The sequence below is a fragment of the Rhinoraja longicauda genome, chromosome 26 (assembly GCF_053455715.1).
Source record: "Rhinoraja longicauda isolate Sanriku21f chromosome 26, sRhiLon1.1, whole genome shotgun sequence".
Lineage (NCBI taxonomy): Eukaryota > Metazoa > Chordata > Chondrichthyes > Rajiformes > Arhynchobatidae > Rhinoraja > Rhinoraja longicauda.
The window spans coordinates 5,102,619-5,126,336 of record NC_135978.1 but is presented as its reverse complement, the minus strand read 5'-3'; the positions used below and the strand labels follow the sequence as shown (position 1 = coordinate 5,126,336).

Below are 23,718 nucleotides of genomic sequence, written 5' to 3'. Positions count from 1 at the left end.
AATGTGAACTTTGGGCTAAAAGGGTGATGGTTATTTCTAGACGGGTACATGTTTAGGATAGGTGTACTCTTGCCCAGAGTACTGGAATCGAGAAGCTGTAAGGCTCTGACTCTATGACAATCGTGTGGAATATATATTGGTGGAGGCAAAGTTAGATCCTCCGTGTGTGTGTATGTATGTGGTTGCCTTGGTTGCGTGTCTTTGTCTGTATTATTCCTTTTTATGATAATATTTTGTTGATTGCCCTAGCTTTGTGCTCCCCAACCTGGTTTTTCATCTCACTGTAGAGCTGTACTTTTTCTTGTAATAAAGATCATTTTGTCACTTTAAGATTTGTGTGTTATTCCTTTATATGATCGTATTTTAATGACTTGAGTCTGAAGAAGGGTCTCGACCCGAAACGTCACCCATTCCTTCTCTCCAGAGATGCTGCCTGTCCCGCTGAGTTACTCCAGCATTTTTTGTCTGGACTCTGAGGGGACTTTGGGTATATTACCAGGAGCTGAAGGGAAGGCAATCAAGTGGGGCTGTAAAAGGATGTTTAGTTTAGTTTTAGAGATACAGCACGGAAACAGGCCCTTCGGCCCACCGAGTCCACACAATGACCAACGATCCCCGCACATTAACACTATCCCACACACACTAGGGACAATTTACACATGCACAAAGCCAATTAAGCTACGCCTTTGGAGTGTGGGAGGAAACCGAAGATCTCGGAGAAAACCCACGCAGGTCATGAGGAGAACGTACAAACTCCGTACAGACAGCACCTGTCGTTTAGGGTAGCAACCCGCCTCCCGGCCCGGGCGGCCGCCATTAGTGGAGCGGGAGCACGTGGCCGCTGGCTGGGTGAGGTCACGTGGGGCGCGGGGCGGTGATGTCACCTTGTCCTGTATTTGGGAGGGAGATAGTTGGCAACCCTATTAATCAATGACAATGGTGGAGGGAGACACAATAGTGGCATGTCAGAGATGTTTGGTTGGGCATGTGGATATGCGGGGAATGAAGAAATTTGTTTTAGGTTAGATTAGAGATACTGTACGGAAACAGGCCCTTCGGCCCACCATGTCCGTGCCGTCCAGCGATTCCCACACATTAACACTATCCTACACACACCGAGGACAATTTTTACATTTACCAAGCCATACCTACATACCTGTACATCCTTGGAGTGTGGGAGGAAACTGAAGACCTTGGAGAAAACCCACGCAGGTCACGGGGAGAACGTTCAGACTCCGTACAGACAGCGCCCGTAGTCGGGATCGAACCCGGGTCTCTGGCGCTGCAAGTGCTGTAAGGCAGCAACTCTACCGCTGCGCCACCGTGACCGTCCATATATGGATTATGGATTTTGGCATCATGCTCAGCACGAACATTGTGGGCCGAATGGCCTGTTCCTGTGCTGTACTGTTCTGTTCTGTTCTACGTTCCAATGAATGATTAACAAAGTCTCTCGTTCTGCAGCACAGCCCAAGAAATAAAGGACCCTTTCTCAAACATCTTTTACCTGTTGGTGGGCAAGTTGGACCGAAGAGTCTGTTTCCACGCTGTACCACTCCATGACTTTATTACATAGGGCGGCACGGTGGCGCAGCGGTAGAGTTGCTGCCTTACAGCGCCGGAGTCCCGGGTTCGATCCCGACTACGGGTGCTGTCTGTATGGAGTTTGTACGTTCTCCACGTGACCTGCGTGGGCTTTCTCCTGTCTTCAGTTTCCTCCCACACTCCAAAGACGTACAGGGTTGTAGGCTAATTGGCTTGGTATAAATGTAAAAACATGTCCCTAGTGTGTGTAGGGTTAGTGTTAGTGCACGGGGATCGCTGGTCGGCGCGGACCCGGTGGGCCGAAGGACCTGTTTCCGCACTGTATCTCTAAAACTAAAACTGAAACTAAAACTTTCTATCTCTTGAGTCCCGATCAATAAAAGAGAGACTTTGAGATGGATATTTCACTTGGGTTTATTGACCTGAGTCCCAAAGTCTTTGAAGCTCTCCAGGTACTTGTTGTTAAACTGAGGCTGCAAGAAGTCGGGCACACAGGTTGAACATTTGTACTTCTCTTTGATCTGCCTCCCTCCCTCCGTGTCTTCAATGCAAATCGCAGCGATCCCTGTGAAGGCAACAAGAAGATAATAGAGGTGAGGGAGTCTGAAGAAGGGTCTCAACCAGAAACGTCACCAAACCTTTTTGTCCGGAGATGCTGCCTGACCCGCTGAGTTACTCCAGCACTCTGTGAAACGTCACCTATCCATGTTCTCCACAGATGCTGCCTGACCCGCTGAGTTATTCCAGCACTGTGTGAAACGTCACCTATCCATGTTCTCCACAGATGCTGCCTGACCCGCTGAGTTACTCCAGCACTCTGTGAAACGTCACCTATCCATGTTCTCCACAGATGCTGCCTGACCCGCTGAGTTACTCCAGCACTCTGTGAAACGTCACTTATCCATGTTCTCCACAGATGCTGCCTGACCCGCTGAGTTACTCCAGTACTCTGTGTCTATCTTCGGTGTAAACCAGCACCTGTTGTTCCTTCCTACACATGTCTTTTGTTTAGTTTAGTTTATTCTATTTAAAACAAGGAGCCACAGTTTAAGAATAAGGGGTCGGCCATTTAGGACGGAGATGAGGAAAAACTTTTTCACTCAGAGAGTTGTGAATCTGTGGAATTCTCTGCCTCAGAAGGCAGTGGAGGCCAATTCTCTGAATGCATTCAAGAGAGATCCAGATAGAGCTCTTAATGATAGCGGAGTCAGGGGGTATGGGGAGAAGGCAGGAACGGGGTACTGATTGAGAATGATCAGCCATGATCACAGTGAATGGCGGTGCTGGCTTACTCCTTACGAATGGCCTACTCCTTACGAGGTACAATGAAAAGCTTTTGTTGCCTGCTAACTAGTCAGCGAAAAGATTATAGATGATTACAATTGGGCCGTCCACAGTGTACAGATCCTGTACATGATAAAGGGAATAACGTTCAGTGCAAGATAAAGTCCAGTAAAGTCAGATCAAAATGGTGCAAGGGTCTCCAGTGAGGTAGATAGTAATCCAGTACTGCTCACTGGTCGCTGGTAGAATGATCCAAGTGCCTGCACTGGTGAACGCAAGCTGAAGTCCCCATTCCTCTCCATAATATTAGTTTAGTTTAAAGATACAGTGCGGAAACAGGCCCTTCGGCCCACTGAGTCCGCATCGACCAGCGATCCCCGCACACTAACACTATCCTACGCACACTGGGGACAATTTACAATTTTATCGAAGGCATTTAACCCACAAACCTGCACGTCTTTGGAGTGTGGGAGGAAACCGGAGCACCCGGAGAAACCAAACAGGGTCACGGGGAGAACGTACAAACTCCGTACAGACAGCACCCGTAGTCAGAATCGAATCGGGGTCTCTGGCGCTGTGAGGCAGCAACTCTATCGCTGCACCACCGCGCCGCCTATAATTGATTGATAGAAGAAGGGTCTCGACCCGAAATGTCACCCATTCCTTCTATCCTTAGATGCCTGTCCCGCTGAGTTACTCCAGCATTTTGTATCTGTCTTCGGTGTAAACCTGCATCTGCAGTTCCTTCCTGCGCATATAATTGATTGATGATTGACCCAGTGTTTCCACCCTACCTGCTACTGTTCCACCTTCTTGTTCAATGAGTGTTACGGCTGCCTTCATTGTTCCCCCCGTCTCCACCCATTGATCCACCACCAGGATTCGCAAACCTGAAATAATAATGATGTGCAAAGTATTTTATTAAGTTATCTCTCCCATTTCTTGCCTTGCCGGAAGGTACAAATGAGAGCAATGGCCGACCGTGTAATGATACCTTATGTTCATTGACAGAGTCACGTGGCACGGTTGGCACGGTGGCGCAGCGGTAGACAATAGACAATAGGTGCAGGAGGAGGCTATTCGGCCCTTCGAGCCAGCGCCACCATTCAATGTGATCATGGCTGATCATTCTCAATCAGTACCCCGTTCCTGCCTTCTCCCCATACCCCCTGACTCCGCTATCCTTAAGAGCTCTATCTAGCTCTCTCTTGAATGCATTCAGAGAATTGGCCTCCACTGCCTTCTGAGGCAGAGAATTCCACACCTTCACCACTCTCTGACTGAAAAAGTTTTTCCTCATCTCAGTTCTAAATGGCCTACCCCTTATTCTTAAACTGTGGCCCCTTGTTCTGGACTCGCCCAACATTGGGAAACATGTTTCCTGCCTCTAACGTGTCCAACCCCTTAATAATCTTATACGTTTCGATAAGATCCCCTCTCATCCTTCTAAATTCCAGTGTATACAAGCCTAGTCGCTCCAGTCTTTCAACATATGACAGTGCTGCCATTCCGGGAATTAACCTAGTAAACCTACGCTGCACGCCCTCAATAGCAAGAATATCCTTCCTCAAATTTGGAGACCAAAACTGCACACAGTACTCCAGGAGCGGTCTCACTAGGGCCCTGTACAACTGCAGAAGGACCTCTTTGCTCCTATACTCAACTCCTCTTGTTATGAAGGCCAACATTCCATTGGCTTTCTTCACTGCCTGCTGTACCTGCATGTTTCCTTTCAGTGACTGATGCACTAGGACACCCAGATCTCGTTGTACGTCCCCTGTGCCTAACGGTAGAGTCGCTACCTCACAGCGTCAGAGACCAGATACACTCAGGTTCGATCCCGACTACAGGCGCTGCCTGTACGGAGTTTGTACGTTCTCCCCGTGACCACGTGGGTTTTCTCTGGGTGTGCTGGTTTCCTCCCACACTCCAAAGACGTACGGGTTTGTAGGTTAATTGTCCCTAGTGTGTAGGATAGAACTGTTGTACAGGGTGATCGCTGGTCGGCACTGACTCGATGGGCCTGTTTCCTCACCATATATCTAAACCTAACTAAGCATGCAAACAGGAGTGAGCTTAGTTGATATTACATTTCTTGGCCAGTGAACTACAGTGTACTAGAGTCAAGGGTTGAGAGTGAAGATAGATACAAAAAGCTGGAGTAACTCAGCGGGACAGGCAGCATCTGCCTTAAACATATCCACTGACTTGGCCTCCACAGCCTTCTGTGGCAATGAGTTCCACAGATTCGCCACCCTCTGACTAAAGAAATTCCTCCTCATCTCCTTCCTAAAGGAACGTCCTTTAACTCTGAGGCTGTGCCCTCTGGTCCTGGACTCTCCCACTTGTGGAAACATCCTCTCCACGTCCACTCCAGCCAAGCCTTTCTTTAAAAGACAATTGGACAGATATGTAAATAGAAAGGACTAGGAGAACTCTGGACCCAATACAGGCAGATGGGATGTCCAGTGTACCAACATGGTCAGCATGGATAGGTTGGGCCGAACGGCCTGTTTCCATACTGTATAGCTCTATGAGTTTTTACTTTACTTTAGACTTCGGAGATACAGTATGGAAACAGGCCCACTGAGTCCTATACACATTGTTTTAAATGGAAGCCAATTAACCTGGGTATTTATTTCACAAAATGCTGGAGTAACTCAGCAGGTCAGGCAGCATCTCAGGAGAGAAGGAATGGTTGACGTTTCGGGTCGAGACCCTTCTACAAACCTACAAAGCTGCACGTCTTTGGAGTGTGGGAGGAAACCGGAGCACCCGGAGAAAACCCACGCAGGTCACGGGGAGAACGTACAAACTCCGCACAGACAGCACCCGTGGTCGGGATGGAACCCGGGGTTCTCCGGCGCTGTGAGGCAGCAACTCTACCGCTGCGCCACCGTGCCGCCCTGTGACTCTATGAATGTGAGTCAGTGACTTCCACGTGCTAGGAATACTGTGAAGTTGCGCGTGACGTTGTACCGACCTGCCCTAACCACATCGTCACGCATCTCCAACATCTTCTGTCGACCGGTGTAGTCAGTGTAGGCCGTGCTCCTGGTGGCCACACACAGGTGACCTTCCTTCCGTACCGTCACAAACCCTTTCCCAAGGCTGTGGGCAATGGCCGCTCCTGGAATGACGCAAAATATGTCAAAGACAGACCCCCCCCAAAATGCTGGAGTCACTCAGCGGGACAGACAGCATCTCTGGAGAGAAGATAGACACAAAATGCCGGAGTTACTCAGCAGGTCGGGCAGCATCTCTAGAGAAAAAGGAATAGGTGACGTTTCGGATCGAGACCCTTCTTCAGAACTGCAGGTGCTGTTTTTGTACCGAAGATGGACACAGAATGCTGGAGTTACTCAGTGGGTCGGGCAGCATCTCTGGAGAAAAAGGAATAGGTGACATTTCGGGTCGGATCATTTCTTCAGTCTAGGGAGCCTTCATGTGGAGCCCTTTTATTTTAGAGTAATGTAGTGATTCTCCATCAAGGATTTCAAGGAGAAGTTTAGTTTAGTTTGAGCTAGACACGAAACGCTGGAGTAACTCAGCTGGACAGGTAGCATCTCTGGAGAGAAGGAATGGGTGACGTTTAGGGTTGAGACCCTTCTTCAGACTCACCCGAAATGTCACCCATTCCTTCTCTCCAGAGTTGCTGCCTGACCCGCTGAGTTACTCCAGCATTTTGTGTCCATCATCAGTGTAAAGCAGCATCTGCAGTTCCTTCCGACAAATAAAATATGTGTATTTTATTTGTAGGAAGCCCAGCGGTATGAACATTGACTTCTCCAACTTTAGATAGTCCCTCTGTCCCTCTCTTCCCCTCCCCCTTCCCAGTTCTCCCTCTATCTTTCCCGTCTCCACCTATATCCTTCCTTTGTCCCGCCCCCCTGACATCAGTCTGAAGAAGGGTCTCGACCCGAAACGTCACCCATTCCTTCTCTCCTCAGATGCTGCCTGACCCGCTGAGTTACTCCAGCATTTTGTGAATAAATACCTTCGATTTGTACCAGCATCTGCAGTTATTTTCTTACAAATAAAATATGTCAAATTTGTCAAAGGCAGGAGAATGGGGTTGAGAGGGGAAAATAGGTCAGCCATGTTTGAATGGCAGAGTAGACTAAATGGGCTGAATGGCCTAGTTCTGCTCCTATGTCTTATGGTCTTATGATCTAAAGCGATCTGGATCTGAGTGTTTGGGTGTCGGGGGTTATGGGGAGAAGGCGGGAGAATGGGTTTGAGAGGGAGAGATAGAAAAGCCATGATCAAATGGCGGATAGACTCGATGGGCTGAACGGTCTTACTCTGCTCCTACAACTCATGAACTCATGAGCGGAGACACGAGAGACTGTGGAATCTTGTCTGAAACTACAAAGTGCTGGAGGAACTCAATAGGTCAGGCAGCATCTGTGGATGCAATGGACAGATGATTTTATCCTTTAGAATTTAGAGATACAGCGCGGAAATAGGCCCTTCGGCCCACTGAGTCCGCGCCGCCCAGCCATCACCCTGTACACTAGCACTGTCCTACACACTGGGGACAATTTACAGTTTGGTCCATCAACCTACAAACCTGCACGTCTTTGGAATGTGGGAGGAAACCGGAGCGCCCGGAGAAAGCCCACGCAGGTCACGGGGAGAACGTACAAACTCTGTACAGACAGCGCCCGTAGTTAGGATTGAACCCAGAGTTCTGGCGCTGTGAGGCAGCAACTCTACTGTCCAAATTGTTAAATTCACATCTTCTGTCTTCACTCTCCCTCAGAGAAAAGGAATAGGTGACGTTTCGGATCAAGATGTTAGATAGAGCTCTAGGGGGCTCGCGGAATCAAGGGGTATGGGGAGAAGGCAGGCACGGGTTACTGGTTGTGGATGATCAGCCATGATCACAATGAATGGCGGTGCTGGCTCGAAGGGCCGAATGGCCTCCTCCTGCACCTATTTTCTATGTTTCTGTATCTATGAGACCCTTCTTCCGACCCTATTCCTTCTCTCCAGAGATGCTGCCTGACCCGCTGAGTTACTCCAGCTGCTTGTGTATAAGATTATTAAGGGGTTGGACACGTTAGAGGCAGGAAACATGTTCCCAATGTTGGGGGAGTCCAGAACAAGGGGCCACAGTTTAAGAATAAGGGGTGGGCCATTTGGAACGGAGATGAGGAAAAACCTTTTCAGTCAGAGAGTTGTGAATCTGTGGAATTCTCTGCCTCAGAAGGCAGTGGAGGCCAATTCTCTGAATGCATTCAAGAGAGAGCTAGATAGAGCTCTTAAGGACAGCGGAGTCAGGGGGTATGGGGAGAAGGCAGGAATGGGGTACTGATTGAGAACGATCAGGCATGATCACATTGAATGGCGGTGCTGGCTCGAAGGGCCGAATGGCCTCCTCCTGCACCTATTGTATATTGTCTATTCTGTCTGCCATCGGTTTACACCAGCATCTGCAGTTCCTTCCTACACAAGTGTACAGTCTTGGCCTTGTGCCTGTCCTCCAAATGGAAGATCAGTTGTTGCACTTAACACATTAATTAATGTCAGTGCCTTGGCAACACGGCTTTCTTCACCACAACAGCTTGTGTTTGTACAGCATCTTTCATATGGTAAAACATCCCAAGGCATTTCACAGGAACATTATCAAGCAACATTTGACAAAGCCACAGTTAGGCATTTCATTACAGAGGACCAAAACCTTGCCTTAAACAGTTTATATTCTGTGTCCATGCTTCCCTCCCCATCTCTGTACACCTCCCGACTCCGAATGTCACATTTCCCTTCTATACTGAAGAAAGACTCAAAATGCTGGAGTAACTCAGCAGGACAGGCAGCATCTCTGGAGAGAAGGAATGGGTGATGTTTTGGCTCAAGACCCTTCTTCAGACTGAGAGTTTCGGTCTTACCAACAACTAGAGAGCAGTCCTAAGCTACCATCTACCTCATTGGAGACCCCCAGACTATCTTTGATCAGACTTTACCTTTTTCACGCTATTCCTTTATAATGTATCTGTACACTGTGGATTGTAAGCATGTATTGTCTGTCTACTGACTGCGCTAGCACGCAACAAAAGCTTTTCACTGTACCTCGGTACACGTGACAATAAACTAAAATGACCTAAACTGAACATTATTCAGTATAAGAAGATAACTGCAGATGCTGGTACAAATCGAAGGTATTTATTCACAAAATGCTGGAGTAACTCAGCAGGTCAGGCAGCATCTCGGGAGAGAAGGAATGGGTGACGTTTCGGGTCGAGACCCTTCTTCAGACTGATGTCGGGGGGCGGGACAAAGGAAGGATATAGGTGGAGACGGGAAGATAGAGGGAGATCTGGGAAGGAGGAGGGGACGGGAGGGACAGAGGAACTATCTAAAGTTCCTCTAAAGTTCTATCTAAACATTATTCACTTTATTTCCATTATCACCTTGGTACACAGTGACATGGTGGCACAGCGGTAGAGTCGCTGCCTCACAGCGTTCGAGCCCGACTACGGGCGCTGTCTTTACGGAGTTTGCACGTTCTCCCCATGACCTGCGTGGGTTTCCTCCCACACTCCAAAGACGTGCAGGTTTGTAGGTTAATTGGCTTGGTATAATTATAAATTGTCCCTGGTGTGTGTAACATATAACATATAACAACTACAGCATGGAAACAGGCCTGTCCGGCCCTACCAGTCCACGCCGACCATTCTCCCTGACCTAGTCTCATCTACCTGCACTCAGACCATAACCCTCCAATCCCCTCCTATCCATATACCTATCCAATTTACTCTTAAATAATAAAATCGAGCCAGCCTCCACCACTTCCACCGGAAGCCCATTCCATACAGCCACAACCCTCTGAGTAAAGAAGTTCCCCCTCATGTTACCCCTAAACCTTTGTCCCTCAATTCTGAAGCTATGTCCCCTTGTTGGAATCTTCCCCACTCTCAAAGGGAAAAGCCTACCCACGTCAACTCTGTCCGTCCCTCTCATAATTTTAAAAACCTCTATCAAGTCCCCCCTCAACCTTCTACGCTCCAAAGAATAAAGACCCAACCTGTTCAACCTCTCTCTGTAGCCTAAGTGCTGAAACCCAGGCAACATTCTAGTAAATCTCCTCTGTACCCTCTCCATTTTGTCGACATCCTTCCTATAATTTGGCGACCAGAACTGCACACCATACTCCAGATTCGGCCTCACCAATGCCCTGTACAATTTCAACATTACATCCCAACTTCTATACTCGATGCTCTGATTTATAAAGGCAAGCATACCAAACGCCTTCTTCACCACCCTAGGATAGTGTTAGTGTGCGGCGGTCGGCGGGGAATCACTAAACTAATCTAAACAAATCTAAACTAAACGGGGCAATAGACTAAACTAAAAAACTCAGAACTAAAACCTGTCCTTTGTCTCCAGAGATGCTGCCTGACCCGCTGAGTTACTCCAGTGCCATGTGTCTATCTCGCGTATAAACCAGCATCTGCGGTTCTTTGATTGTACATTCTGTTTGGAAGCCAGTTGGCATTAATGCTTCGTCACTGCTTGCTGTGTCTCACTCTCACACCGTGAGTTTGTGTGGCCGCGACGTCGATCCTTGGAGGCATTAGAGTGAGTTCACCGTTAAAACTGTGAAGGGGGAGAAAAATAATAACAGCGTGGCTGTTTATCGTGGGATGAAACAGTGCCTTAGTTGAGTAACTAACTGCATGCCGATCACTAACTCCCTGGAGAACTTCTTCAGTCTGAAGAAGGGTCTCGACCCAAAACGTCACCCATTCCTTCTCTCCCGAGATGCTGCCTGACCTGCTGAGTTACTCCGGCATTTTGTGAATAAATACCTTCGATCTGTACCAGCATCTGCAGTTATTTTCTTACACCAACTCCCTGGGAGTTCCTTGCTGTTCACAGCTACAGAAAAACTTGTGAATGGGAGCTGAGGGTCATCAATCACCCTGGCAACTGGGCCAGCGTCCACCATGCTGCTGACTTTATGTTGGCGGAGGAAAAAAAACCTGCAGATGCTGGTTTCAATCGAAGGTAGGCACGAAATGCTGGAGTAACTCAGCGGGTCAGGCAGCATCTCTGGAGAGAAGGAATGGGTGACGTTTCAGGTCGAGGCCCTTCTTCCGACTGGTGTTGGGGTAGGACCGCCCTTGTCCCGTATTAGGGGTGCGCTGTAGGCCCAGATGCAGTAGGCCCAGATGCAGTAGGCCCAGATGCAGTAGGCCTGGACACTGGAGGCCCGGACAGTGTAGGCCCGGACACTGTAGGCCCGGACAGTGTGGGCCCGGACACTGTAGGCCCGGACACTGTAGGCCCGGACACTGTAGGCCCGGACAGTGTAGGCCCGGACACTGTAGGCCCGGACACTGTAGGCCCGGACACTGTAGGCCCGGACACTGTAGGCCCGGACACTGTAGGCCCGGACACTGTAGGCCCGGACGGTGTAGGCCCGGACGGTGTAGGCCCGGACAGTGTAGGCCCGGGTGCAGCCTAACGGAGGTTGCGTAGCAACCCCCCTCCCGACCCGGGCGGCTGCCATTGGTGGAGCGGGAGCACGTGACCGCTGGCTGGGTGAGGTCACATGGGGCGCGGGGCGGTGACGTCACCTTGTCCCTTATTTGGGAATGAGATAGTTGGTAGCTCCAGTTGGCGCGGACTCGGTGGGCCGAAGGGCCTGTTTCCGCGCTGTATCTCTAAACTAAACTGAACAAATAATAAAAGATGGCGGCAACATACCAAGTATGAAACCCATTGCATCGATCCCCGCTACGAGGTCTATGCTGTCGTTTTGGAATGGACGGACCAAGTCTTCAACACAGTCCTGAAGGGCCTTAAAAAGGAACAAAAGAGGAATATTTAATAACCTTCCAGGACATGAAGCTGATATCACATCGATACTGGCGTTCCCGATGTGGCCTCCTGTACGTCAGCAAGACCAGACGTAGACTCGCCGACCATAGAAACATGGAAAATAGGTGCAGGAGGAGGCCATTCTGCCCTTCGAGCCAGCACCGCCATTCAATATGATCATGGCTGATCATTCACAATCCGTACCCCGCTTCTGCCTTCTCCCCATATCCCTTTGATTCTGTTTCGCTGAATTCCCCCACTCTCAGTCTGCCAAGGCCGACATGATCTCCCGGTTGCTCCTCCTTCCCATTCCCACACAGACCTTTCTATCCTGGGCCTCCTCCACTGTCAGAGTGAGGCCTCACCTAAACTGGGGGAACAGGGCCTCATATTTCGCTTGGGCAGCTTACACCCCAGCGGTATGAACATTATTGGAGTCATACTGCTTGGAAACAGGCCCTTCGGCCCAACTTGCCCACACTGGCCAACATATCCCACCTACACTAGTCCCACTTGCCTGCGTTTGGCCCATATCCCTCCAAACCTGTCCTATCCATGTAACTGTCTAACTGCTTCTTAAACGTTGGGATAGTCCCTGCCTCAGCTACCTCCTCCGGCAGCTCGTTCCATACACCTACCACCCTTTGCGTGAAATAGTTACCCCCTCAGATTCCTATTAAATCTTACCCCCTTCACCTTAAGTCCTCTGGTCCTCGATCCCCCCCACTCTGTGCGTCAAGCCCGATTTATTCCTGTCATGATTTTTTCCATTACTTTCAGTCTGAAAAAGGCTCCCAACTAGGGTTGCCAACTGTCCCGTATTAGCCGGGACGTCCCGTATTTTGGGCTAAATTTGTTTGTCCCGTACGGGACCGTCCTGGTCCCGTATTAGGCCGCTGTCGGCCGGGACGCTGTGGCGTGGGGGCCGCAGTGGGCCCGGACAGTGTAGACTAATGGAGCGTGTTCGGGGAGTGGGGCCGAGTGTGTTCGCCTGACGGAGGTTGCGTAGCAGCCCGCCTCCCGACCTGGGCGGCCGCCATTGGTGCAGCGGGAGCACGTGGCCGGTGGCTGGGTGAGGTCACGTGGGGCACGGGGCGGTGACGCCACCTTGTCCCGTATTGGGGAGTGAGATAGTTGGCAACCCCTAGTCACCAACTGACGTCCATTACAAACCGCCTGACTGCCACACTTATCTTGACTAGACTTCTCCCCACTCTGAAAGGCAGATGGATCCTAACCTGAAACGTCACCCATTCCTTCTCTCCAGAGATACCGCCTGACCTGCTGAGTTACTCCAGCAATTTGTGTCTATCAAAATTGATAAAGATCTTTTTGCTGGAATACTAAGATGGTTTGAACTTCCTTCCCGGTGACACAGTAGGTGGATAGGAACAAGCGGAGTTAAACACAGAGTGCTGGAGTAACTCAGCGGGTCAGGCAGCATCTTATCGAAACATGCAAGATTATTAAGGGGTTGGACACGTTAGAGGCAGGAAACATGTTCCCAATGTTGGGGGAGACAAGAACCTGGGGCCACAGTTTAAGAATAAGGGGTAGGCCATTTAGAACAGAGTTGTGAATCTGTGGAATTCTCTGCCTCAGAAGGCAGTGGAGGCCAATTCTCTGAATGCATTCAAGAGAGAGCTAGATAGAGCTCTTAAGGATAGCGGAGTCAGGGGGTATGGGGAGAAGGCAGGAACGGGGTACTGATTGAGAATGATCAGCCATGATCACATTGAATGGTGGTGCTGGCTCGAAGGGCCGAATGGCCTCCTCCTGCACCTATTGTCTATTGTCTATCTCTGGAGACCGTGGATAGATGATGTTTCGTGTCACAAACTTTCTTCTTGAGCCCGAACTTTGTGTTGAGCTCAAGATTCCAACATCTGCAGTTCCTCGTATCTCCACAAGGGAGTGTTGGTCGTCTCTTCAAGCCTGTTCCACCATTCAATCATACTCAGTTTAGTTTAGTTTCGAGATACAGTGGGGAAACAGGCCCTTCGGCCCACCGAGTCCACGCCGACCAGCGATCCCCGCATACTCACGCTATCCTACACAGACTTGGGACAGTTTACAATTTTCACTGAAGCCTATTAATCCACAAACCTGCACGTCTTTGGAGTGCGGGAGGAAACCGGAGCGCCCGGAGAAAAGCCACGCGGGTCACGGGGAGAACGTTCAAACTCCCCACAGACAGCGCCCGTAGTCGGGATCGAACCCGGGTCTCTGGCGCCGCGAGGCAGCGACTCTACCGCTGGCCTTTCATGGGTGTATACGAATGGGAGTGAATTCAGATGGGCTCATCATCTTGAATACCCCTGTCCCAACCTGTCCACAGCACCTGCAGATGAAGAACTCTACAAATGTTGCAAAGAAATAGCGTTGAGACTTATTTTCTTCTGCTAAAACCATGGAAGAAGGGACTGTGCCAATGTAGATGAGCCGCACGCTCTCCAAATGTTGATTAGACACAGCAACCTAACATATATGAATGTAGATGACTAGAACATAGAACATAGAACAGTACAGTACTTGAACAGGCCGTTCGGCCCACAATGTCTGTGCCGAACATGATGCCAAGACCATCACTTATCTATCTTGGCAGAAACAAGAAAACTGCAGATGCTGTTTTACACAAAAGACAGACACAAAGTGCTGGAGTAACTCAGCAGGACAGGCAGCATCTCTGGAGAGAAGGGATGGGTGACGTTTCGGGTCGAGACCCTTCTTTCAGATTGTGTGTCATCGAGGGAACCGACCTGTACATTTTACATTTTCCTTGATGACCATCCCCTTTGATCTTTCGTTTTCACACCTTACCCTTCCATATCTCTATGCCCCCCTCTCCCCTGACTCTCAGTCTGAAGAAGGGTCTCAACCCGAAACATCGCCCATTCCTTCTCTCCAGAGATGCTGCCTGTCCCATAGAAACGTAGAAAATAGGTGCAGGAGGAGGAGGCCATTTGGCTCTTCGAGCCAGCACCGCCATTCATTGTGATCATGGCTGATCATCCACAATCAGTAACCCGTGCCTGCCTTCTCCCTTGATTCCACTAGCCCCCAGAGCTCTGAGTTACTCCAGAGCATTTTGTGTCTATCTTCGGTGTAAGCCAGCATCTGCAGTTCCTTCCATTCATTCGTTCTCTATCGCTCTCTCTCTCTCGTTTTCCCTCACCCCCTGACTCTCTAAAGAAGTCTGAAGAAGGGTCTCTCGACCCGAAACATCGTACCTCTTTCTCTCCAGAGATGCTGCCTGACCCGCTGAGTTACTCCAGAGCATATTGGTGTCTGTCTTCGGTGTCAGCCAGCATCTGCAGTTCCTTCCTACAGGGAGCCTACCTGTTGGTTGCAGTAGAGCCTGGAGGGGTCGAGCCAGGCGTAGCGTGGGCCCTTGACGTTGGGGGCCATGAGAGCCAGGTACCATCCTGGACCACACTCCGGTGGGGTGGCCAATCCAGCCATGCTGGAGAAGGAAGCAAAGAGGAATCAATGTACGTGTAGACGTGTGGAGTCTGTGGCCAAGTGGGTTTCCCCCAGGTGCCCCACTTTCCTTCCACATCCCAAAGACGTGCTGGTCTGTACGTTAATTGCCCTGTGGTAAAATTGCCCCTTTTGGTTTGCTCATTGTCACGTGTACCGAGGTACAGTGAAAAGCATTTTTGTCGCGTGCTAACCAGTCAATGAAAAGACGATACGCGACTACAATCTTGCCGCCCACAGTTTAGTTTAGTTTAGTTAATCGGCACGTGTATTGAGGTACAGTGAAAAGCATTTTTGTTGTGCGCTATAGTGAAAAAAACTATACATGATTACAGGATAAAGGGGATAACGTTTAGTGCAAGATAATATCCAGCGAAGTCCAATTAAAGCTGGTTCCAGGGTCTACGAGTGGGAACCTGGGTCTCTGGCGCTGCAAGACAGCGACTCTACCGCTGATCCACCGTGCCACTCTTCTACTCTCCTTCCCCCCCCCCCCCTCTCCACTACTTAAAACACACTTGCTTTCTCACTTTTCCTGTTCTGACACTGTGTCAAAAACCCGAATCATCATTTCCTCCCTCCACAGAGGCTGCCTGACCTGCTGAGTGTTTCCGGCTTTTTATTTCAGATTTCTAAAATCTGCGTTGCTGTTGCTTTGACCCATGCCTTCACAAACCTCCTCATCATTACACAAGTCAACTAATTGCAATTGGTTCCCCCTCAGTTACCGAGGGAGCGCCTTTGATCAATCAGTCCGAAGAAGGGTCTCGACCCGAAACGTCACCCATTCCTTGTCTCCGGAGATGCTGCCTGACCCGCTGAGTTACTCCAGCATTTTGTGTCTACCTTTGATCAATGTTTAGTTTAGTTTAGGTTAGTTTATTGTCACGTGTACCGAGGTACAGTGAAAAGCTTTTGTTGCGTACTAACCAGTCAGCGGAAAGACAATACATGATTACAATCGAGCCGTCCACAGTGAACAGATACAGGATATAGGGAATAACGTTTAGTGCGATATAAAGTACAGCAAAGTCCGATTAAAGATTTAAAGATAGTCCAAGGGTCTCCAATGCACCAATGGATAGAACGTAGAACATAGATTTTTAGATTTAGAGACACAGCGCGGAAACAGGCCCTTCGGCCCTCCGAGTCCACGCCGCCCAGCGATCCCCGCACACTAACACTATCCTACACACACTTGGGACAGTTTTTACATTTTACCCATTCAATTAACCTACAAACCTGTACGTCTTTGGAGTGTGGGAGGAAACCGAAGGTCTCGGAGAAAACCCACGCAGGTCACGGTTTAGAACGTACAAACTCCGTACAGACGGCGCCCGTAGTCAGGATCGAACCTGAGTCTCAGGCGCTGCGTTCGCTGTAGGGCAGCAACTCTACTGCTGCGCCACCGTGCTGCACAGCACAACTGTATCGCACAGGAACAGGCCCTTCGGCCCATAATGCTTGTGCCAAACATGGTGCCAACTTACAATAATCTCCTCTGCCTGAAAATGACCCATATCCAGAGAGCAGTGCTGAACTACTATCCACCTCATTGGTGACCCTCGGACTATCCTTGGTCGCACTTTGCTGGCTTTACCTTGCGCTAAACGTTATTCCCTTATCATGTATCTGCTCACTGCGGACGGCTCGATTGTAATCGTGTGTTGTCTTTCTGCTGACTGGTTAGCACGCAACACAAGCTTTTCACTGTACCTCGGTACACGTGACACTAAACCAACCAAACCGAACAGATCCATATCCCTCCGTTCCCGCCTATCCATAATTTCTCTGCACATCCATAATTCTAGGCCACTTCCTTACTTTCCCATAAAACTCCATCGATCCTCAGGTCGAACCAAGAACGATCCGCAAAATCAACGACACGCCACTCAATACTCGATGTGTAAAAAAAAAAGTTTGGTTTAGTTTAGTTTAGTTCAGAGAGACAGTGTGGAAACAAGCCCACTGAGTCCGCACTGACCGGTGATCACCCCAAACAGTAGCACTATCCTACGCACACACACACACACCATGGACAACTTACAGAAGCCAATCACCATGTAAACCTGAACTTCTTTGGAGGAAACTGGAGCACAGGGAGTAATCCACGTGTCACGGGGTGAACGTACAAACTCTGTGCTCACAGCGCCTGTAGTCTGGATCCAGCTTGGGTCTCTGGCGCTGTGAGGCAGCAACTCTACCGCCATTCTAAACGTTATTTTGCTTTTGAGACTTCCAACCATTAACACGTGGAATCCCAGTCCTTTATCCACCAGCCTCTGCTTGCAACGTGTCTACCATGTGCCAATTGCCGCAAACATACCTGATTGTTCCTCTTCCTTCTTGTGGGCTATTCCTCGTGATTTATCCTTCTCTCTGGCCTCCCCTTCAAACTATCGGTAAATGATAGTTTCCGTTCGGGAGAGCCTTCTGCTACAACTCTCTTCCTGACCGCACGTGAACGAAAACCAACTCTAGTTTAGTTCAATAAAAGTTACTGGACATTATGACTTGGTTAGTTTGACTCCTCCACTTAGGGGCCACTTTTTTTCGACCATTAGTTAATCTCAGCGCCAGTCGCAAATATAGTTTTTGCTCCACCCATGAAGTCTAAAATAGACCTTAAGGTTATCCAAGACTATCCTGGCTATTGAAAATAATACCGTTAAACCCCCCCCCAAACCACCCCCCCATCTTAAATACAATCATCTCTCATGCCAAGCTCAATAACGATCACAGTAAAAAGTTCACATTTGTGTTATAGCAAACAATTTTGCTTCCTGATCATTTTCCAGCGAATCCAGCGACTCTTAGCCTTGTAATGCGGATAATTTGTGTGGGTCAGCTAGTGTGTGGTTATATTCAGCGGCCGGGTTTTGACACACAAGCTGCCCCTGATCTCCTTACGAGACACTAAATAAGTGCCAGGCAAAGCCGGTCACGTCCCATCAAGGATAGTCCGAGGGCCACCAATGAGGTAGACGGTAGTTCAGGACCGCTCTCTGGTTGTGGTGGGATGGTTCGGTTTTCTGACAACAGCCGGGAAGAAGCTAAAGTCCAGTGAAGTCCAATAAAAGATCGTCTGAGGGTCTCCGAGTGGAATGGGACCTTCAGAACGGCACGGTGGCGCAGCGGTAGAGTTGCTGCCTCGCAGCGCTGGAGATCTGGGTTCGATCCCGACTACGGGTGCTGTCTGTGCGGAGTTTGTACGTTCTCCCCCGTGACCTGCGTGGGTTTTCTCCAAGATCTTCAGTTTCCTCCCACACTCCAAAGACGTACAGGTTTGTAGGTTAATTGGCTTGGTATAGTTGTAAATTGTCCCTAGTGTGTGTAGGGTGGTGTTAGTGCGCGGGGATCGCTGGTCGGCGCGGACTCGGTGGGCCGAAGGGCCTGTTTCCGCGCTGTATCTCTAAACTAAACTAAACTGAACTAAGTTAATGCTAGCTCTCAGTCCTGCCCCACTCTGTGTTTGTATTTGTGTTTCCTCTCACGGGAACATAACTTTAATCAGATACCCCATTTAACTTAGAGACACAGCGTAGCAGAAGGCCCTTCGGCCCACTGAGCCCGTGCCGACCAACGGAGCACCCGGAGAAAGCCCACCTGGTCACAGGGAGAAAGTACAAACTCCGTACAGACAGCACTACAGGCAGCAGTTCTACCCGCTGCATCACCGAGCCGCCCTCTGTGAGCCGTTATAATGACCTGTGCTCCAATGTACAAAATTATTAAAATGGTTTACCTTTCTGGATGTTGAACGCTTGCCAAAAGATATTTCTTTGGTCTTCAAAACTTTTCCCTTGAGAAGATCTCCAATGACACTCTGGCAGTTATGTGAAGCGAGTGTTTGAAGATTGCCTCAGTCTCCTCCTCTTTTTGGAATTTGCCCGTCTGCCTTTTAACCTGTTAACCTGCGAACAAATAAACCAGATAAGTCCATTAACCCTTTGTGCTCTGAGTGGAGATGAGGAGGAATTTCTGTCGCCAGACGATGGTGAATCTGAGCAATTCTTTGCCACCGAGTTGCTGCCTCACAGCGCCAGAGACCCGGGTTCCATCCCGACTACGGGTGCTTGTCTGTGCAGAGTGTGTACGTTCTCCCTGGGACCACGTGGGTTTTCTCCGGGTGCTCCAGTTTCCCGCCACACTCCAAAGATGTGCAGGTTTGTAGGTTAATTGGCCTGTAAATTGTCCCCTAGTGTGTAGGATGTGAAGGAGAGTTAACTTAGAACTAGTGTGAACAGGTAATCGTTGGTCAGCGTGGACTCGGTGAGCGGAAGGGCCTGTTTTCACGCCGTATTTCTAAACTAAACTCAGCGGGTCAGGCAGCATCTCTGGAGAATATGGAGAGGCGGCGTTTCGGGTCGGGACCCTTCCTCGGACATTTCAACGATTAACCAGAGGGTTGGAAATGGGACCCCATGTGTTTAAGGAACACAGGAAACAGGAATTTAGATTTAGAGATACAGCTCGGAAACAGGCCCTTCGGCCCACCGAGTCCGCGCCGCCCAGCGATCCCCGCACACTGACACTATCCTACACACACTAGGGACAATTTTTACATTTGCACAGCCAATTAACCTACAAACCTGCACGTCTTTGGAGTGTGGGAGGAAACCGAAGATCTCGGAGAAAACCCACGCAGGTCACGGGGAGAACGTACAAACTCCGTACAGACGGCGCCCGTAGTCAGGATCGAACCTGAGTCTCCGGCGCTGCATTCGCTGTAAGGCAGCAACTCTACCACTGCGCCACCGTGCCGCCCACTGGAGTAACTCAGAGGATCAGGCAGCATCTCTGGAGAACGTGGACAGGTGACGTTTCGGGTGGGAACATAGTCTCTGTGTGCTGAGGGGAGCACAGGAACCAACACTGGGTAAAACATTGGGAACACCGAAAAATTGGATCGTTGCAAAACAAGGAACTGCAGATGCCTGCTCATGCCAAAGATAGACACAAAGTGCTGGAGTAACGCAGTGGGTCAGGCAGCATCTCTGGAGAAAAAGGATGGGTGATGTTTCTGGTCAGGATCCTTCTTCACAACCCCTCTGCTTTTTCTCCAGAGATGCTGCCTGACCCGCTGAGTAACTCCAGCACTTTGTGTCTAGAATTGGATAGCTTAGTTTGTTCAGAAGTTCATGAGTTCTTGAAGCAGAATTAGGCCAGGCAGCTGATCGAGTCTTTCCCTCTCAACCCCATTCTCCTGCCTTCTCCCCCTCACCCCTGACGCCCGTACTAATCAAGAATCTGGTGCTTCCATTGTCCCAGAGACACGGTGAAAACCATTGCTCTGCATGCCTTCCAGTCAGGACTTACTGCAAGCAGTCACACGATGGTGGAGTAACTCAGCGGGTCAGGCAGCATCTCTGGAGAGAAGGAACGGGTAACGTTTCATGGTCGAGACCCTTCTTCGGACTGAGAATCGGGGGGCTGAGGGGTTGGGGGGGAGAGAGACACACACACAGAGTTGAGGAAGGGTACTTACTGCACTCGAGTACAACAGATCCTCTTCTGGAACAGCGCGCAGAGAGTCACAGGTTCACGAGTGACAGGCCATTCGGCCCGTCAAGTCTACTCCGCCATTCAATCGTGGAGTCGCTTCGTTCCAGCGGCATCTTGAGACCGCCACGTCTCTGAGAAGGTACGCCATCTTGCCACCGAGAAGGTCCGATCTTGGCGCAAGGAGATGAGCAGATCCTGGGTGAGGTAGCGGTCCGCAGGATGGACTGCACTGGACCCACCCGCTCGCTCGCTCTCCCCGCGGCTGTCAAACATCAGATAATAATAACAATAATCCTCTATTGGTCCCACAACGGGGGAATCTGCAGGGTTACAGCAGCAAAGTGGACAGCAAAAATAAACAAGCATTCATTAAAAACTAAACTAACGGTGATGATCTTCATTGACGGGTCGGCTGGGAGCGGCCGGTGCTGGTTGTGCAGACTGACGGCAGCAGGAAGGAAGGACCATCGATATCTCCCCCTCACACACTTGATAATCAAACACACTGTCACAAGCGCCGGCAATGTCCCGGGGTCACGTCAGCGCCCGGGTGGGGTTAGAGAGAGAGAGAGAGGGTCTACCCCCGCTGTCCACGGGCATCCTGGGGGAGTTCCGAGACCGCCGGGCAACGCGGGGCGGGGGGGGGGGGGGAATGCATCCTTGACAAGGATTGTGATGCAGTTGTTTGGGAATGTAGTGATTGGATCATTTGTTGATCATTGGTTGATCATTGGTTGAACATTGGTTGATCATTGGTTGATCATTGGTTGATCATTGGTTGATCATTGGTTGATCATTGGTTGATCATTGGTTGATCATTGGTTGATTATTGGTTGATCATTGGTTGATCATTGGTTGATCATTGGTTGATCATTGGTTGATCATTGGTTGATCATTGGTTGATCATTGGTTGATCATTGGTTGATTTTGATCATTTGTTGATCATTTGTGATGCAGTTATTTGGGAAAGTATTGATCGGATCATTTGTTGATTTTTGTATTACTGTGGTGCATGTGTTACCACTAGTTTCGGTTTGTGATTATTATTATTTTTTTATAATAATTGAATAATTGAGAATTGTTTAGTACCAGGGGGTTTGGTGTCAGGGGGGGGGGGGGAGGCAGGAGAACGGGGTTGAGAGGGAGAGACAGATCAGCCATGATTGAATGGCGGAGTAGACTTGATGGGCCGAATGGCCTAATTCTGCTCCTATTTCTTATTATCTTTGACTAGAAAAAAATGCTGCCAATATAAAAGAAAATCACAAAGACTGGATAACATAGCTTTGAGATGAGAGGGCCAGAGTTTAAAGGAGATGTGTGGGGCCAGGTTTATGTTTACACAGAGTGGGGTGGGTGCCTGGAACGCGCCGCCAGGGGTGGTGGTGAAGTTAGATACCATAGTGGTGTTTCAGAGTGGCACGGTGGCGCAGCGGTAGAGTCACGGCCTCACAGCGCCAGAGACCCGGGTTCGATCCCGACTACGGGCACTGCCTGTACGGAGTTTGCACGTCCCCCCCGTGACCCGCGTGGGTTTTCTCCGGGTGCTCCGGTTTTCTCCCACACTCCAAGGCCGTGCAAGCTTGTAGATGAATCGGCTTGTGTACATTGCAAGTTGCCCCGAGCGTGTGTTAGTGTGCGGGGATCGCTGGTCAGCGTGGTATAAGAAAATAACTGCAGATGCCGGTACAAATCGAAGGTATTTATTCACAAAATGCTGGAGTAACTCAGCAGGTCAGGCAACATCTCAGGAGAGAAGGAACTGGTGACGTTTCGGGTCGAGACCCTTCTTCAGACTGGTCAGCACGGACTCGGTGGGCCGAAGGGCCTGTTTCCACGCTGTATCGCAAAAGTCCAGAGTGGCAGAAAGCCTCTCACACAGTTTCAATTTTATGTATCAGGTGAGGATGAAAATGGTTCTAGTCGAATGCAGTGGTCCAAATTCCACTCAGCAGCAGTGATTAAAGTAAGACTTGGAAGGAATTTTGATAATGCGGATCATTGCTTGAGTTTGTGTCGAATTAACCGGCTGGTTAAAGCACGTAACAATGACCCCATTTTACCGGGCATTGACTCCACCACTACTCCAATCATTTTTTATTAGACTAAACCTTACAAACTGTTCTGTGTGTAATTGTGGCATTAAATCAAGGCAGCACGATGGCGAGAGAATAAAGCATTCTTTGTTCAACACTCTCATCTACAACCTGTGCTCTCTCTAATGTTTAATTGTCGAGAAAACTTTTTGTTTGGTTTGGTCACAAATTCAATACATCAACAAAATAAAACCTGCATTCTGCAGGATTTTTAGTTTGGTTTCGAGGTACAGGGCGGAAACAGGCCCTTCGGCCCACCGAGTCCGCGCCGACCGGCGATCCCCGCGCACTAACATGACCCCACGCACACCAGGGACTATTTCTACATTTCCACCAAGCCAATCAACCTACATACCCGCACGTCTTTGGAGTGTGGGAGGAAACCAGAGATCTCGGAGAAAACCCACGCGGGTCACGGGGAGAACGTACAAACTCCGTGCGGACAGCGCCCGGAAAGATGTGTTTAGAGGAGGTGTGCGTGGCACAGAAGTTGTTGGTGGTGGTGGTCGAGTGTGGAAGGTTGTTGCCAGGGGTGGTGTTGGAGGCAGATACAGAGACAGCTTCTTCCCGGCTGTTATCAGGCAACCAAACCATCCTATCACCAACTAGAGTGCGGTCCCCGAGCTACCAGCTACCTCATTGGAGACCCTCGGACTATCTTTAATCAAACGTTACAGGACCTTCTTATACTGAACGTTATTCCCAAATCCTGTATCCTGTACACTGTGGACGGCTCGATTAGAAACACGTATTGTCTTTCCGCTGACTGGTTAGCACGCAACAACAAAGCTTTTCACTGTACCTCGCTCGGTCGGTACATGTGACAATAAATTGAACCAAGATCAATAGCTTGTAGGATGGAACTGCAAAATGCTGGTTTAAACTGAAGATAGACACAAAAATGCTGGAGTAACTCAGCGGGACAGGCGGTATCTCTGGAGAGAAGGAATGGGTGACGTTTCAGGTCGAGACCCTTCAT

At 49.6% G+C, this 23,718-nt stretch overlaps 1 protein-coding gene across 1 annotated transcript; it reads right to left on the bottom strand.

Annotated features, from left to right (window-relative positions):
* Positions 1-1,949: 1,949 nt before the first annotated feature.
* LOC144606395 (adenine phosphoribosyltransferase-like) lies at positions 1,950-19,023 on the bottom strand. The gene is made up of 6 exons (XM_078422435.1): positions 18,884-19,023; positions 14,998-15,121; positions 11,545-11,638; positions 5,813-5,959; positions 3,624-3,719; positions 1,950-2,110 (listed from the first exon to the last, which is right to left on the bottom strand). The coding sequence occupies exons 2-6, from the start codon at positions 15,118-15,120 to the stop codon at positions 1,950-1,952; spliced, it is 621 nt and encodes a 206-aa protein (XP_078278561.1). The 5' UTR covers position 15,121; positions 18,884-19,023.
* Positions 19,024-23,718: the final 4,695 nt, after the last annotated feature.